Consider the following 18498-nt stretch of genomic DNA (forward strand, 5'->3'; position numbering starts at 1 on the left):
TCAATATCTTTAATTAGATTATCTCACCCACCTTGGCGCTCTAATATCTTGGGACCAACATGGCTACAACAGCACTGCACAGAACGGGAGATGAAATAGACAGGCAATGCTTTTAGATCCATCTAGTTCCATAATCCAAAGCAATGACTCTCAAGCCTCCTTAGTATTAATTTTCAACCAATGACAGTTGTCTTGGTACTGACCAGAGACAACATATGGCAGCCCCTGCTCTGAGGAGCTTATGAACTAAAACAGAGACGCAGAGTTGACAGGATGTACTGGGAAATCTCAAGGAGGGAGGATCTTTTTGGAGTGGGGGGGGTAGGTGTTTTGTTTTCTATCTCCTTATCATCCTCCCCAGGAAACAGAGGATGCTTTTCATAAGAGGCATTTACCTACAGATCTTGTTGCCTGGCTCACCATGTGTACAAACCCAGAGCTTGTGTGGATATTTATTTTCTAACAAGTCACTGTCTCAACCAGGAAACCCCACTGGCAGCAAATTCCTCATGCAGTTCATATATGCAGACACATAGACAGTTACCTTAAAGAGCAGTACCTCACCTTGGTGATGTGAAAAACATCAGTGTTCTCCTTATATTGCTCAAGGAGCCATGAGATCGGTTTAAATAGCTGATCTTGATGGCCTTCTTTGTGTAGCAGGAGGCTCATCATGGGACCAAGGGCTTTGATGATAGCCTGCTTGAGCTGCATAGATGAGACACAGAATTTATGTTCCTATGAATTCATTCAATATCATTCAATGGGCACACCTTTCCTACTTCCAATGAGTGCACCTTCCCTTGTTCCACTGTAGGAATGGGCCTATCAATATTTCCTGGTAAGAACCAGGACTCGTAGGGTTGGTTTTCAGGATTATATCCTAATGCACCTCACAACTATACCAGGTAAAATATTCCCAGATTAATATGCATTCTAGGCCAACTCATCCCTGCTGGAACTCCACTGGGGCTGAATGGAGGAATTAATTTAGCCCACTATCCCGCTGCTCATCTGCACGTTAGGTGCATAAAACCAGAATCCATGTACACTGCGTACAGACAGAATTTCCACGTTGTGGTGACATTATAAATGTTTGGATTTTAGATGTTTTACATGACACTCTGTTCCATCCAAAAGGACCTACCATTAAATGTCATCATCACAATGAGTGCCAGACACATAGAATTTAATGTTACAATTTCTGCTAAAGGTTTAGAAAGCCAGCAATTCTCACCTCCGGCTCCTCACAGGTCAGCCAGTTGCTGGTCACATGAGCATAAATAGGAAGAATTGGATCGCAGAATTGCGATGCATCCATTCTATGGAATGAGCACTTTTCCCAGTTAGTGAAATAGAAATTTACTGCTCTTGACCATTTTTCCAGAACTGCATGGAAGGAGAGAAGACAGGCAATGTGAAAAGGACATATTGGTAACAAGGAGAAGTTGCTTTATCAGTGAACACACCCAGGCCTAAAGTTTACTACAATTCCATGGCAGCTACTGCTTAGTTCAGGAATAGACGCTGAAATCCAACATCAATTTTGAGCTATTTCTCTTCCCCCACATTCCGTGTCTTGTTTCTCAAAAGGCTTTTTAATTTGCAGATCTCTCAATCTTATTTCAATTACCATCATTTGAAGACAAATCTTTTCTCCCTTCCTTGTTACCTCTTAATTAGAGCTGGTTGAAAAGCAGTTTAAATTAAATTAAAAATCTTTACGGATAGTTGTTTTTTTCTTTCAAAATTGCAAAGTGTAAAATCATTTCTATTTTTCAAATATCTGAAAAATTCAGTCACCTCTTTAGATGCTCCAAAACACTGGACGCACACTTCCTAATCAAAATTGTCATGGACATTTTTCAGGTTTGTTTTTCATCAAATTTGGGGGGGAAATTATGGAAAATATAATTAAAAATCAAAATATTTCAGCAAGCGCTCCTGTAAATGACTCGTGTCCTCTGCAGTTATTGTTTATTTAACCCTAACACTGTATGATTTCATCCTGAGTTACAGTTTGTCTGAAAGATGTTGAGTGCCCCTAACTGCCATTGGCTTTACTGGGATTTGAAGGTAGTGGGGAGCACTTTGCCCTAAAGGTAGGTGTATCTAGTGTCCTTGCTAAGAAGAATTAGGGCCCAATCCTGTTCTCTATGAAGTTGATGGCAAAATTCCCATTTACCTCAAAGGCACAGGATTAACCCCTTACTGAGCATCACCTGAAAAGCAAAGGAAGAGAGAAGTGGAGAGGAAGAGAAGACAGAGAAAGAGGGTGAAAGGAGATGATGATAAAGAAACTAAGGGGAGAGAATGGGTGAAGGAGTGGGAAATGGGATTTTTAAATGTAAAGTTTTGAAATCTGCTCCCTTCACCTCCTCCCCCAGGAGACTGCTGGCAGATAGGCAGCTTCAGCCTTTGTGTCTGTTTATTTTAAATTATATCCATGAGTCATAAAGGGCCTGAACTTACAAATGCTCAGCGCCTCCTGCAAAGTACAGCGCACTCTCAACTTCACTGAGTGCCATGGGAGCCAAGGAACACAGCACCTGGTGCAACCCAGGGCAGGGAGCACAGTGCAGGGCCTGTTTGCAAACTTGGTCAGTCACTTCAATTGTACCAAAACCCCCTAAGTATCCATATTGGGCACCTATAGCAAGTTCTGGCACTTACCACCACAAAATGCTTGTCTCATCCTGCTGTCGTTGACTAACTCCAGCATGCAGTCCATATCATACAGGGTCATTCTCACAAAACGGATACACTTAAGTGCTGCAGAGAAAGGCCAGAAGAGAAGGAAGACAGATAATCAGCTGCTCTCCGCCTTCTTAGAACACACTTAGAAACACTGTGGGGCAGGATGCTATGGGCTCCTGGGCCATTTTGCACTGTGTAAGCAGAGCAGGATGGCTTTACAGCAGCCATTGATACCCAGTGGGGGATTCACCCTGAAGAGGGGAATCCTCCACCAGTGCACAGCTGTGCCTGATGCCCAACTCACTCCCAGCGTAAGGGGAGAGCGCACTGGGGCCGGGTGGGAAGTGGGGTGAAGAAGAGCTCCACTGGACCTGATCTTCCACTCATTCCCATCCTTAAGGAACTTCAGTCAGGGGCAGAAGTTACAGCTTGCACCTCTGTCTGGATAGCTCATGATCTGGAAGCCAGAACTAGCAAGAGCAGTGAATCCTGTGTCTCTCCACACACACACGCATGCACACACTCAAGCAGAGCTCTGTTTAGCTGTAATATTTTTAGGTAGAGAGAGTAATCCCCTGTCCTTAAATGAAAGACAATAACTTTGAAACAAAAGATGGAAGTTACCATACCATAGGCTGATGACAGGTTGCCCAGTGTAACTAAAATAAACTCTTCCGGCAGGTTCAGATGACACCGCAGCTCAGACATCACATCATTGAAATAGCAGCGTGCCAGCATCACTAAGGTGTTACTAGCTGCCACTTTAAGTTCATTTGTTACTTGCTAAAAAAAAAAAAAAAAAAAGAGAGAGACTGAGGTGACTGAAGCCGGCTGCACTAGCCAGAGTTGTTTAGATGAGTCAAGTCCTAATTTCTGTGCATAAGTTGTGAATGAACCCACCCAACTTTATGTGGATAGAGTCATTACTTATAAATATTCATTGAATCAAAACAATCTTCAGCCTTTGAGTTGCTTGCAAGCTGCTTGGTTAGACTATTCACTAGTAGCTCCTTGTGGTGGATGACTGGTCACCATAGTCACATGATATTTTGCCCCGCCCTTCCCTAAGGAGGTAGTAAGAGACAGACTGGGCAGCTTCAATGATATTCAGAGAGCTTTCCTGGAATAAACTGTCCCCCAAAAGGAGGCTGACTTCCTTTGGAACAAGAGAGGGATTTTTCCATGGGTTTTCCTGCTGCCAAACTAGATTCTAAATCCAATGCTGCTGGTTTTGGAGATAGCTCAGATTCTGTCTGTCTTAGGGCTTTATACTGCACTTATCGCTATAGTATCAGAGTACCTCCCACATAACATCAGTATCAAAAATGAAATCCCTAGTAGACTTTGGGAAAGATGTGCTCATTAAGAAACCATAGGCCTGTCTCTATGTCTGATATCATGTGTCTCGGGTTATGATCCTGCAAAGCACTTAAGCACATGTGTAACTTTCACATGTGAGTTTTCCCATCTTATGCATGTGCACAGGTGCTGTCTAGGACCTGGGCTTTGGTCTGGAGGAAGGTGTGGGCCTCTAACAGAAGAATACATTTTCATTTCAGTATATAGTTTACTCTGCCCCCCCCCCCCAAAAGAGAGTTTTAATTAGTTAAAGCTTTGGATCCTTTGATTAGTAGCTCAGGAGAACTAACTTACCCGAGTCTCTCTCATCTGCTCTGAGGCTAGGCTTATAATTTTGTACAGTAGCCTTCTCTCTAGGCCCCCGGTGTCCTGCTCTAACACATTCTCCAGGATATAGTAAATGTCTATTTTGTTTTGCTGGGGACAAACCAGAAAAGAGAACAAACAATTGGGAAAAGTTTTTCTTGATGACCACACAGTAATTTGACAAATAAGCCCCTGCCCTAAAGAGCTTCCAATCCAAACATGAAATGATTAGCCCAAGTCTTATCAGAACAGAGCAGGTCCGTGGCCAGGAAGAGAATCCATGTCTCCTGAGTCATTATCCAGAGTCCTATCCACTAGGCCACACTGACTCCTCAGCCAGCATGCTCACACAACTAATCCCTTGGCTTAACTGGTGTCAAACATGCCATGCCCTCCACAATCACCGCATTAGCAGCACTTCAGAAGCAGCCGAACAATTGACATATTTTAATCTTCCTGCAGAAAAAAAGCCAGAAGAAGCCTCCTTCACTGCCCCCTTCTTGAGTTTCATTTATTGAAAACAAACAATAAAAAGGAGCCCCTTGCCCTTGCTCTAGCCAGTCCAGACAGAATTGGTAAATGTGTAATTACAAAATACCCAACTCCCGCAGTAAGTCCTCAACAGCTCCTAGGGGAAATTAGCTCAGCAGTTAGATCTTCATTGACAGTCGCACACTCAAAGGTGTCTTTTATGAGGCCCATCAGTGTAGAAATTCACAGATGATACTAAATATGGGGGAGTTTAGTATCAGCTGGGACAGAAAAAAAATAAAGAGGGAAACAGAGAAATTAAAAACCTGAGCGAAGAACAAGATTCTTTTCAGAAAACTGCAAACTAGCACATCTGGAAAGGAGGTAACTGACATAATGGGAGGAGAAAAGTGGGAAGCAACAAGCGCCCTGGGGGTGACAGTGAAAAAGCAAGTCACCGTGTCTATGCAAGGGGTGATGGCTACCACAAAGAGCCATGTGGGTTGGGTCTTTTCCACACAGGGATCATGGCACAAAGCAGGAAGACGACAGTTCCTCTGTTCATCTAAGGTGTGACTGTATCTGGATTATTGCATTTTCTAGCACCACATTCCCAGAGAGATCAACAAATTGGAAGTAATTCGTGGGAGAGCAAAAAAGAATGCAGGGGGGGTGGCAGAATTGACTTCTGAATAGAGCCCTGCAACCTGACCCAAATCCTATGGGACCTGACTACAGGCATCAGGCTCAGGTTGGATGAGAAAACAACTGACTCTCTTGGGCTCAGGTCAGCTCGGCTCTCCTCCTTTAGCCCATGGGATCGGCACAACAGGGGGCAGCGTCAGAGGATGAAGCCATTGCTGAACATTGTTGCCGCTGCACCGGCTCCATGAACAGGATGCGGTGGCAATATCCGGTTTGAGGGGAAGGGTTGGGACCAGGATGGAAAATTATTCAACCCTCTCAAGGTGAGGTGAGTGGGCTTGGGGCCAGTTCAGGTTGGGCTTCAAAACTGGGCCCGAGCAGACCTCTACTTCTGAAGACAGACTGAAAGAACTGTCTACGGCAGATGCGGCCAAAGGATGGCTATGAGGGAGACATGATAATAGCATACAACTATGTGAAGCGCGTGAACATCAAGGAGGGAGAGGAATTTTTAGTATAATACATTTAGGTAAAAGTAGGAGTAATGGGATTAAACTAAAAAAAAGACATACAGTTTAGACTTTAACAACAGGAAAATGCCTCACCTGTGAGACAGGTCTATAAGGTTATGACATAGTCTTCCTAGGAAAATAGTGGAAGTTCAGTCATTAGGTGCTTTTAAAATTAGTTTAGCCAAACCAGTTGAAAATGGCCATTTGGAATGGTTCTGCATTCGCAGGGAAATGGACTGGATGATCCAATAGGTCTTTTCCATCTCTGTCTCCTGGGAGTCTCTAAATCTAGGTAACCTGCATGCCAAGGTCATAAAGCCCTTTGGAATGTTCAGAGCCAATCAGATCTCTCGATTAGCTAAACATTCCAGGGGTGCTGCTTGAAAAGGAGGCTTCTGCAAACTGCAACCAGAACACACAGCTCCACTGGGGAGAAGCTCCTTCCATTCATTTTTAAATGTCAGGAGGATTTGTTTAATTGAAAATTGTCACTGATAATTTATGAATACATAAGCACTACGTAATACAAGTAGCTCTGGATTAGGCAACAATTTTATTCTTTAAAACCAAGAGATTCATAATTAATCAAGTAATTCAAATAATTAAAGTACTAGGAGGCCAAGACAAGCAGTTCAGTTCTGCTCATAAGGGCTAGTGGGAGAGGGCAGACTGGGGGAGGGGCTGAATGGGAGTGGAGACCCAGGGTTACAGGGCAGGAGGGAGGTTCAGAGACACACAGTGATGGGGGAGGAGGTGCAGAGCTACACAGGGACAGAGGGTGGTTGGGTGGGGCACAGAGCCACATGGGGATGGGAGGAGTGGGTGTCTGAGCAGGGGTGGAGGAACACATGAACAGTGGGTGCAAGCACCCATGGGGGTGCAGGAACACATGGAGACAGGGGCAGATGTGCCTTACTGAATGGGAGAGGTTAGGAGTCAGCCAGGGTCTGCATGGGGGGAGCTCCCTAACAATTCCTCCCCACCCCTCCCAAAAAAACCATTTCATACTTTTCCCACCCATACCCAGCAACCCTCCAAGTTCACACCCAGGCTTCTTCCCAGCAATTTACCTCCCTCTCCCTCAGCTCCTCCATTACCCTGACTCTACCAAGCCTTTGCACTGCAGCTGAGGGGTGACAGAAATATGGTTCTGTAGTGAGTTTAAATGAATTATTACTCAGAGTTCTGTATTAATATGCACAGTAAGGAATCTATTTGTCAAAAAACATTTCCTCAATCCTTTTTGTTGTCTGTATTGATACAGACATACTTGCTGACAGGGATTTTGAAATACATAATTTGAACTGGTGCAATTATATTGTATATTTGCAGAAATGTTAAAATACTGTGCACATCATTTTTATTTTTTTGTTGCAGAATTCTCCCAGTAGAAAATATATAGATAAGGTCCCTTCAGTGCTATAATCTCAATAATATGTCATCATAAGAAAGGAGTGTTGGTTAGGAATAAGAGCAGGGAATCAGTTCACTTGGGTTTTATTCACATTCTTTTACTAACTTGCTAAGTGGTGTTGAGCAAGTAACTTAATTCCCTGTGACAAATCATCTGTAAATGGGGATCGTGCTTACCATTCTCACAAGGGTGCTGTGAGTCTTAATTCACTAGTATTAGGTAAGTGCTTTGAGATTTTTGGATGAAGATGCTAAAGAAGGGCACAGTATTATTAAAAAAGATTATTGCTAGTCCTATAGTGTACTTTTACTATATACAACCCATGTACTCCACTGTGTGTAAAAGGACAATGCTCTCTTTATAGAGCATTATATCATCCTGATCTATAATAACAGCATTTTGCATGATGAGTTCATGCCTGAGGACAGAAAGATTAATACTGATGGTGCACCAGACCAAGTTCTATACTGAATTACCCCCATGCATTCCCCCAGGAAGTCAGGCAGAATTTGGTGTGGACACATGGAAAGCAGATTTAATTTCCTGAAACTGCCCTACCTCATCCTGTTGCAGTTTCTCCAGCAGAACTCTCACAACACTAGCCAGCTTGGTCTTAGCTATAGAGGCAATCCTGAGGGCAATTTTGTTCTTATTTTGGTCAGCCATATGTGCCAGGAGGGAAACAACCTCATTATAAACACCTGAAATTAAATAAAAGGATTCAGTTGGTTACCATTGATGGTACAAATTGGTGCTGGCCTCTTTAATTCACTATCCAGTAAAGATTCTGCAGGTGCCCAAACACTGTGAGGAGAAGACAACCTGGGAATCATGTAAATCCTCTTCCTTCCTTCTGATGACCAGGTTTGTGTGCTGAAGGACCCAATGTGTTTGGGGGGAAATCATAATGAAGAAAATTTGCTCCTTTCGAGTAGATCCCCGTGTAAAATAATCTTCCTTTCCCTCTTTACTATCAATTGATGAGGTTTGATAGCATACAGAATAATACTTTATGGCCCAAATTTTCAAAACTGGTTGCCTAAACTTAAGCTCCTAAATCCATATTAAGGCACCTACACCCTGATTCAGCATCCTAATCACATGCTTAACTCTAAGCCAACAAAGAGACCTAAAGTTAAGCACATGCTTTAAGAGTTTTGCTTAGTCAGGGCCTCATTTTCAAAAATCCTGAGCACCCAGATAACAAGTTTTTGGGTTCAGTGTAAGGCTACTAGGTGAAATTTAATGATTTGTGAAATCCAGGAAGTCAGACTAGATGATCTAATGGTCCCTTCTGGCCTTAAACTCTATGAAACTATGAAATAGCTGATGTATTAAAAAAATCAGGATTTTATCTCCCATGTATCTCTTAGCTGTGGGCAGAAATTCTCCAGGAGCCTTAATATTTAACAAGAAATCTGAAATGCCATATGTATCTGTCTCCATGGTAACAGCATTCCAAAGCATGAAGGAGGAACTGACAAGATTTCCCCTTCCCTGGAAAGACTGCTTGAGGTTAGGTGATTGCCCATCCTTTATGCAAATTGCATCCTTCAGTTCTAACACCCAGATGCAAACTGAATCCTAACTGTAACCTACACTGCCCATCTAGCTGCAGTAGTGATAGTGTGGGATTAGGAGCACTAGTGTTGCTAAGAAGTGTGACCCCCATGCTTTCTTATCCTGCATTTAAGATATTAGCAGAGCTTCATTTAGACAGCCAGAAGAGAAGTCCCTCTGCATTTTTTGTTCTAGTTTCCCCCATCTCTGAGGATTCCACAGCTAGATCTTGGCTCCATGGATGCAGAAGACACAAAATGATAATAAACATAATAAACATAAAACACCTGGGACAAAAGTAGGGAGACCTTCCCCATAACATTCAATACAAACTGAGATTCTCAGGAAAGTTTCCAGCTCCAGAGGCTGTAGGCCAAGTCCTGAACTGGTGTAAATCAACACAGCTACAAGGAAGACAACTGGTTTACATCAGCTGAGGTTCTGGTCATAGAAATGGAGAACATTACAACTAATCTATCTGTATGCCTATGCTTTCTGAATGTGTGTGTGAATATAGACTGGATCTAGAAAATACAGTGCTGACCCTTACCTCTCTCGGTTACCTCCTGCTCAGTCACAAATTTATTCATGTTTTAGTCTTTTCAACACTTCCTCCAGTCCTTTCTCCAAAGAGCTCCTGTACTGATAGGCAGCTGGCCTCTCAATCTGTCATGGCCAGGATAGCCAGTTCAGATTATGCAAGCACTATTATGACATCAATGTGACTGTAGCATACCACATAATCTCCTGCTGACCAGGTATGTGCTGTAATTACATGGACAAGATCCTCAAAGGTATTTAGGCTCCTAACTCACACTGAAATCAGTAGCTCTTAGGAACCTAAATACATTTCAATATCTGGGCCCATACATGTAAGCAGTTCAATAGGAGGCTACATTTGCTCCAGTGTAGAATTTCTCATTCTCTCAACATCATTTTGAATTTTGGTTTGGTCCTCTCTGTTTACCACACTTTCCAATATTGGTTTTACCTGAAAATCTGCTCCTGGTTGAATTTATATAAAATAAAAGCACCAAACAAAGAAAGAGAAGAAACTGCCTTGGAGAATGCACAGTGACCCTTGAGTGTGGTTGGTTGGTTTCTTTGCTTTTAATTTGGTTGATCAAAAAGCCTGATGAAACCTTATTGAACTGTATTACAAATATTGATTTTATATTATTTTACAATGAATTGAAATGTATACTTAATTTCCATGTCCTGCCAAACAAATCAACTACATTAATTTTTATTGTGTTTGATACAGTGTGGTGTCATATGTAGGGCCATATGTAGAGCCAACTCTTGATTTTGGAAGTTATGTTGCCTTTAAAGCATTCAGAGTGATGACACACTTTGCAGTAAACCATATGGAAAAAGAATTCCAATTACATTTGTCCCTTGCTATGTATAACTGATTTTGTGCCTTACCCTTTCTGATTTTATCCTTACACGTATATGCTATTCTTTTCTATTCCTCCTTAGTAAGTCGTCCGTTTCACATTTTGTAGGATTTCTTTTTGATTTTCAGCTCATTAAAAAACTTACTATTCTTCCTATCTTTCCTTTGGATTGGCAGTTGTGCCTTTAATATTGTCTCCATGAGAAACTGCCAGCTTCCCTGAACTCCTTTATGCCTTAGATATTTTCCTTATGGGTGGCTACCTACCAATTCTCTGAGTATATTGAAATGTGCTTTTGGTAGTCCTTCTTCAGTCATTCTCACTCCTTCCTTTCCTTAGAATCATGAAATCTATCATTCATGATCACTTTCACCCAAATCACCTTCACATTCACAACCAGCTCCTCCCTGTTGGTCAGAATCAAGTCTAAAATAGTTGTCCCTCAGGTTACTACCTCCATTTTCTGAAACAAAGCATTGTCCCCAGTACATTCCAGGAACTTACTGGATAATTTTGTTTTTTGCCATATTTCTTTCTTAACAGCTGTCTAGGTAGGTAAAATCCCCCATTATTATCATCAGGATTTGTGTTTTGAATATTTCTGGGTTTTGTTCTAGAAATGCTTCATCTCCCTCCTCTTCCTGATTTGGTGGTCTGTAATAGACCCCTACCAGGACATCACCCCTGTTTTTTCCCTCTTATCTTTACTCAGAGACTTTCAACTGGTCTGCTTCTCACCTCCTTCTGGACCTCAGAACAAGTGTACAATGCAATACGTCCTCTCTTGTTTTTTCCTGCCTGTCCTTCCTGACTAAGCTATAATGGGAGGGAGGAATAGCTCAGTGGTTTGAGCATTGGCCTGCTAAACCCTAGGGTTGTGAGTTCAATCCTTGAGGGAGCCACTTAAGGATCTGGGGCAACAATTGGTCCTGCTAGTGAAGGCAGGGGGCTGGACTCCATGACCTTTCAAGGTCCCTTCCAGTTCTAGGAGATTGGTATATCTCCAATTATTACCTTTACCCTCTATACCAATATTCCAGTCATGAGATTTAGCCCATCAAGTATCTGTGATGCCAGTTAAGCTCAGTTATGACTTATGTACTAAAACTCCCAGATTTTACTGTTTATTCCTCATTATTATTACTCCTTCCATTTGTGTATAGACAGCTAAGATGTTAAGCAGATACCCCCATGGATTTCCCTTTTGTTACTCCTATAATTCTACTACAATTTTCCACATCTGCTTTCCCCCAAACATCTAGTCCTCTATTAAGGTCACCTTTTTACCTGGTGCCTTTTTGACCTGCCCTCTGAACTTAGTTTTAAGCTCTTCTCATAAGGTTGGTGAGTCAGTGCACAAACAGGAAGCCATTCTGTAAGAAGCTAAGGGCATGGTCAGCACAGAGAATTTGCCTGTCTCTGTCCTTATGTTATGCACTCCTCACTATCTACACCTGGCTCCATAAACTTCGGCCTTTCAAGAATGCAGCATTGTGTAGGAGCATGGGTAATTGTAATAACGCTTGTTCATTGCAGCTGTTAACATCAGGGCAAGGCATCCACATATAAATCCACTACACATGGACCAGTGATAGGAAGAGTGTTCATGCATGTAATGCCACAGAACAAATTAAGATCAATAACAGAACAACATTATGTGTGGCAAAGCCATGACAAACACTGTGCAGGCATCAAGGAGCTCAGAAATTAGCACATCATCACCCGAACACTGCCTCAGCTTGACTTAGATCTTGGGCAACAGTAGACCCTCAAAAGGAGGCCACAGCTTTACACCCATGGTCACTGTGGTGTTAATTGGCTGCATTTTACAAGAGCTGGATCATAGGTTGACTCTGAGTGTGTTTACAGGGGGCCAGGTTTGAACAACACAAGCCTTGTGTGCGCGTGCGCACACACACACACACACACACACACACACAGAGTGTTCTGCAGCAGTGCAAGTTGAGCTGCAGCAATGAGCAGTGGGATACTGCCCGTAGCAGGTCTTGGGCTTGTAATTCATATACTTCTCTCACTAATGAGGATCAACAGGTCAATCCATATTGATTGCAGTTTGACAAGACACCATCACTTCAACACATTACAGTCAGAGAGGATGATAAATATTCCATTTATACACATTATGTACAAGGCCCAAAATGTCTGAGGATGCAAGAAAACAAGGGTGGTAAATACAGAAAATGCATTACTGCAAAAATAGCCAGCAGATTAACTCCTGCTAACAAGAAGCTTCTGTACAATGTACAGTAAGATACTGGGCTTAACCCATCTCAGTGCTAGGTTGAATTAAAGTTAGTCAAAGTTTTGTCTGAGTAGAGGAGGCCCAGATCCTCAAAGGTAATTAGACTCCTAACTTCTGCTGAAACCAATGGGAGCTAGGAGCCTAAGTACCTCTTAGGATCTGAGCAAGGACTGTAGAATTTACCCAATAACAACAACAATAATAATTTGCATTTCTAGAGAGATTTTCTTCTTCAACACATTTTACAAAAACGTTTTCTAGCTCTCTGCTTCAAATAAAAGCCATTATTAAACGACAAATCTATTTTTCTGTCACAGCACAGACAAATAGGAGAGTGAAGGTAACACAATTTATTAAAGGGAATTTAAGCAGGTTTTTTATGGAAAAAAATTAAAGATCCAGCACTCTATAGATGACTCCGCTTAGCTGTGTGCCTTATGGCTGAAAGCAGAATTCCAAGAACATTACTGCGCTTTTTGAAATAGTTTCTCAATAAATGACAACTCAAAATATCTGCTTCCACCTAGTGGTGTGGATTTGCATAACGTCTTATTTATAGTCCGTTTTTAAAGATATCTTTGCCTAAAGGATAAAATACATCAGAATCTACTGAGACAATTCACGCTTCTGCACAAAGCCGCAACAGCACTAAGAATGTATCTACTTGTTAGCAAATAGGATCACTGGGGAAAAGGATAATCTCAGAAAGAGTCTTTTTCTCCTTCACTGTATTCTATATAGGTTTTTATCCTGTTATCGTCAATGCAGTATCTGAGCAGCTTCCCCTAGTACATTAATGATATGACTAACATCTGTCATGGTAATATCTTTTATTAGACTAACTTCTGTCGGTGAAAGAACTGCAGAGTTCTTCAGGTCCTTGAAGGATTATTTCTTTCACCAACAGAAGTTGGTCCAACAGAAGATATTACCTCAGCTAGAGTGACCAGATGTCCTAATTTTATAGAGACGGTTCAGATATTTGGGGTTTAGGTGCCTATCAATCCCACCCCACTCCCATCCCGATTTTTCATACTTACTATCTGGTCACCCTATACCTCACCCACCTTGCCTCTCTAATATCCTAGGAATGACCCAGCTACAACATGATTGCAAATAACATTTATCATGTCCAGTTCATTCTCTCTCATCCTCTTCTCATGGGGAGAATTGTGTGTGCAGTTTTGTTTTGGTAGGGCTTTGATTTTTGGTTTGTTTGGGGGTCAGGTTATGTGTACACATTTCTCTGTATTTATATTAGGGAAGCCAGGTTGAAGTGGAAAAGAACTGCAAGAGATGCTGTTTTTCGACCTTGTGTTAGCTAAGACTAGAATGCAGACTGTAGCAGAAATTGCTGAGAAAAAGGAAGATCTCAGAAAGGAAGATGTATAAACAAAATGCAGTTGTTGATCATTACTGTATGGAACAAAAGGTATAAATACTTGCCTTCCTTGTTTATCTTTTGGGATCCCTGCCATTGTGCACTCTCCCACTTGCAATAATGCTTGAGAATGAACTGCCTCTGACATGTTGCAACCAACCTAAGAGTGAAGTCTGCGTTATTCTTCCACACCTAAAAACCATGGGCTGAATGAAGATACTGGATTTATGGCTTATTGCAATAATTTATAACCCCCCTCCCCCTCCCTGCCACCTTTCCTCCCTTTGACTAGAGGGGCATTAACAGACCGCTTCACCTTGAATGCTCCCTTGAAATATGTGTTCACTACTTGTGCAACGATCTGTTCCATCCTTTAACAAGAGTGATGTTAGAAGCTGTAATTTACCCTAAATAGCTTTTACCATGACTTTTACACTCTCTGCACAAGTTATGGGTTTACCTTCACCTGAGCTCACAGTAAAAGCATTTACATAAAAGGCGGAAATGTTGGGGTAAATTTGGATACACACAGAGAACTGCTTAGAATCAAACAAAATATCAACATTATTACAAACTGGATAGATTTTATCCCCATCTTTGCTGTTGAGGGGAGCTGGCTGTCCAGGATGATACAGTTCCTGTTGTTCCTTTATTCTCATGAGTTGGAGCTTCAGTCTGTCCACTTTTGCCTTAGCTTCTAGTTCCTGCAATCGAATATCTGCCATTCTTTGTTCATGTTCAAAACACAGGTGTTGTATTTCAGAAGCTTCTCCTTCCATATCAGCTTTTTTTTTTGCTTTTGTTCAAGTTCTAGCTGCTGGTTTCTCACTGCAAGTAGTTTTGCCAGGTGGACCCAGCAGCAATAAGGGCCAGGTTCAGTATCTAGAAGTTCCTTTTCAATAATACAACACAAAACCGGCTCGAGCCCTCACCCAGTGACCTGGGGCAATTACACACCACCCCCTGGGTGCCTCTAAGAGGCAATACTTCCTCTCACAAGCACAGAGTCTGAGGGTAACAAAAAGCTTTTAATAAAAGAAGGGAATTAACTCAGCATTAATTTGGGAAAACACCACAACTAGGGTTCATAAACACAAGCCATGAGCAAAAGACCCACCCTCAAGTAAGTTGGGCAGTGGCCTTTTCCCCTCAGGGTCTTAAGTCCAGCAATCCAAAAGTCCCTTTAATGTGCCCATCCCTTCTCCATACCCCATTCATAGTTGCTGTCCTTGGCCAGCGTAGCCCCACAGTTCAGAGGTTCATCCGCAGAGTTAACCTCCCATCCTGTGTGGAAGGCAGGGGTGGGTAAGGAGGCACCTGAAATGCCACACTGCTCCAACACTTGCTCATTGCCCCAATGGTTGATTGCCATGTATCGGCAGGGCTCTGCTCTGACCCTCTCCACCACCAATTATCCTGGCCTCTTGCCACACCTCTCCACCAGCTGCCCTGGTAGCTCCTTGCCATGCTTCTCTGCCAGCTGCCCACTCACCAAGAGGTCTTCAAGCCCCTCTCCCACAGCTCTCAGTGACTTCAGCTGTTAGTGTGAGAGCCTCATTGCTGGTACACACTAGGCAGTCTCTTACAATAGAGATGCTGTTCTAAAGTATGTCTAATGCTTTGACCAAGGTATCAATGACTTCAGCTCTGTAGCATATAACAAAACCCACAATTGAGTCTAAATTAGCTTTTATTACACATGGGTCAAATGACATCTAGAACCCTTAAACACAATAAGCCCATTCACCCTACTCCCATTGGTCTTTGGAACCCATGTCCCCTGCCTAGTGAATGTTATTCAGTTGAGGGTGAGTCCCTCCACTGGGAGATACCAGGTACAGTTTTGCTGCCCTTGGTTCACACAACAAGGGTAACAGCCCTTTATTACTCCTGCCCCAATAACAAGGAGACTGGGGATCCAACACCAGCTAGAAGTGATCATTTGGGCAAGCAATCCCATCACACCGAGCACCTAGGCAGGGTGGGTATGTCCATGCAAACGAGATCAGCTTCTGAAGTCTTTTTCCATAGCTCACCACTAGATGTCAGGGGAGAGCTCATTCAGACTCTGCTTACATCTGTAAATACATCAAAACACAAACATTATCTCTCCACATGTCTTTGGAGGGTTATTTATTTTGCAGGATGTTTAACCCTTTCTTGGCGTGTATCACAATCCCCACGGCACTTTACCCAGCATGCCTTGTCAGACTCTAACTCCCATGAATCTCTCTAGATTAGAACTCCCAGAATCCCTCTACGCAAGCAGGAATGGGGCAGAGCTGGACCTGAAGCCTCTCTTAAAGGGCCACCCAGCATAACATGAGCTGCTCCCATTTGCAGTAGATTTGCTGGTCATTTGTAGCTGGGAGCTGTGAATCAGTCCTTATGCTGAATCCCATGGCATCTATCTTAGGGTTACCACCTGTCTGGTTTTTACCTGGACAATTTGGTTTTTGGCTTCTCTGTCGGGGGCTATTAAGGGTTGTCAGGTGACTGGTTTTTGGGACCTGGCAACCCTAAATGGCACCCAACCCAAATACCTGGTTACTGCAGGGCAGGGGGAGGCACCAGGTCATTAACTGTGACCAGCCCCTGCTCAGCCAGCACCAGCTCCTGCTCAGCTGGGCAGCCTCCTATCTGCAGACGGGCTCCTTGAGAGGATCCAGCGTGCGATGGGGGGCGGGGGAAGGGAGGGAGAGGAGAAAGTGATAGGGATGGGGCCTTGGGGAAGAGGCAGGGCAGGGGGCTTTGCCATAGGGGTTCAGTTATCAGCAATTAGAAAGGTGGCAACCCTAACAGCATCCTTCAGGCTGGAGTGCAACGTCACAACAACACAAAGCTAAACAGTAGAGGGCAAGGAAGATATAAGAATCCCTAGTGCTTCTATAGTGCTGTTCATCCGTGGATCTCAAAACACTTTGCAAGGAGGGCAGTATCATCATCCCCATTTGACAGATGGGTAAACTGAGGCACTGGGAAGTGGAAATGACTTGCCCCAGGTCCCCCAGCAGGTTAGTAACAGAGCTGGGGATCAAACTCAGATGTCCCGAGCCTCAAGCCAGTACTTGGTCCACTAGCCCACCCTGCCTCCTTCACACATTGCTCAGTTCTGTAGGTTTGGTGCCCACTCCCCTCTGGGGGGTTCTGCTGAGCAGTGGTTGCCCTGAAGCATTTCAGATGAACACTTAGGGGTGAGCTTTGATGGTTTAATTAGCACTGAAGCAATTAAAAACCCTTCAGAGTGATCCATTTTTAAAGAAACACGAACAGAAAACCGTTTTGTTACCAATTCTCAGGTAGCTGGTTTGTCTGCCCAGGCTGTCAAAGCCCTATTTGGGGTCTTTAAGTAGGACGTAAGCAGCCTGGTACTGTCCCCCTGCAGTCCTCTAAAGGGACCAATCCGGTGTCACATTGGGCCACACTGGTGGTGTGCAGGGGATGGAAATTGCCCCTGCCCTGGGTAGGGGGAATCACAGATTGGTGTGGAGCTGGCGTCAGAGCCCTGCACCCGCCTGACTTCCAGCCCCTGGTGTAAGGGATGGATCAGGGGCTTGGCTGGAGCGTGCTGCACCATGGTTATTCCCTGCTTTCCAGAGTCGGCAGAGAGGATGTTAGAGCAGCCCGAAGGCTGCTCTGACTGTTGCCAGGAGCCCAGGTTCCAGGCATCCCAGGGGAGACTTCGAGCAGGGCCCGTGGCGCCTGTAAGCAGCCCAAAATTGGGGGCTGTGCAGGAAGCTCTGAGATGACAATGCTGCACTTTGGCTGCTAACCTGCTTTCCTCCACCAGTCCAGACGCTGTCCATCTTTCGGTGTCTGGGGAGCTGGCCGCTGTGAAGGAGTCTCACAGTAAAATGCAAAAGGAGATCACGGTGTTACAGAAAAAAGTAGGTGAGGAGCACAGTGCCAGCTGCCGTGCCCATGCAAGGGCTGCAATTAGAGGGAGGTGGCAGCAGACATGGGCCCACAGGGCCAGATGCTCAAGGGAGCTCAGCACACGGCAGCTCCCATTGCGGGATTCTCTGTTGTTCTCAGTGGGACCTGCAGGGCAGGGGATTCTTTAAGCCAATCTCAGGCCCACCAAGGCTGTTGGCTACAACCATCCCCTGTGGATCGCTCTCCATATGTCTACATGAGACCTTGGAGGGTTTGTAAGAACAGGCTGGACAAACACCCATCAGGGGTGGGTTCAGTTTCCTTGGTCCTGGCACTGGAGGAGGGGCTAGGTGACCTCTCGGGGTCCCTTCCAGCCCCATATTTCTAGGACTCCCTGTGGAGTTTTTGCCATTTCTGTTGGGAGGGGAATTGCTGGGATGTTTTCAAGCGATCAGCCGGACAAACCTACCGTGGCTCCACCCTCAGCCCCTGTATCTTCCCCCACCACTAGGTCATGTTTCCTCCAGGCAACAATCCCCCCCTAATCCCCCACAGGAGCTCAGGCCCCACACACCCCCTTCAGATCTTTTATTGCTCAGGAGTGAGAGCTGGAC

The 18498-nt window shown here is 43.9% G+C and overlaps 1 protein-coding gene across 1 annotated transcript; it reads right to left on the minus strand.

Moving 5' to 3' along the window:
• Window positions 1–150: 150 nt before the first annotated feature.
• LOC120380087 (maestro heat-like repeat-containing protein family member 2B) lies at window positions 151–9661 on the minus strand. Its single transcript, XM_039497584.1, has 8 exons — window positions 9515–9661; window positions 7963–8105; window positions 4351–4473; window positions 3327–3480; window positions 2674–2772; window positions 1238–1389; window positions 565–708; window positions 151–246 (listed from the first exon to the last, which is right to left on the minus strand). The coding sequence occupies exons 1-8, from the start codon at window positions 9552–9554 to the stop codon at window positions 151–153; spliced, it is 951 nt and encodes a 316-aa protein (XP_039353518.1). The 5' UTR covers window positions 9555–9661.
• Window positions 9662–18498: the final 8837 nt, after the last annotated feature.

Source organism: Mauremys reevesii, linkage group 13 (genome assembly GCF_016161935.1).
Source record: "Mauremys reevesii isolate NIE-2019 linkage group 13, ASM1616193v1, whole genome shotgun sequence".
Taxonomy (NCBI): domain Eukaryota; kingdom Metazoa; phylum Chordata; order Testudines; family Geoemydidae; genus Mauremys; species Mauremys reevesii.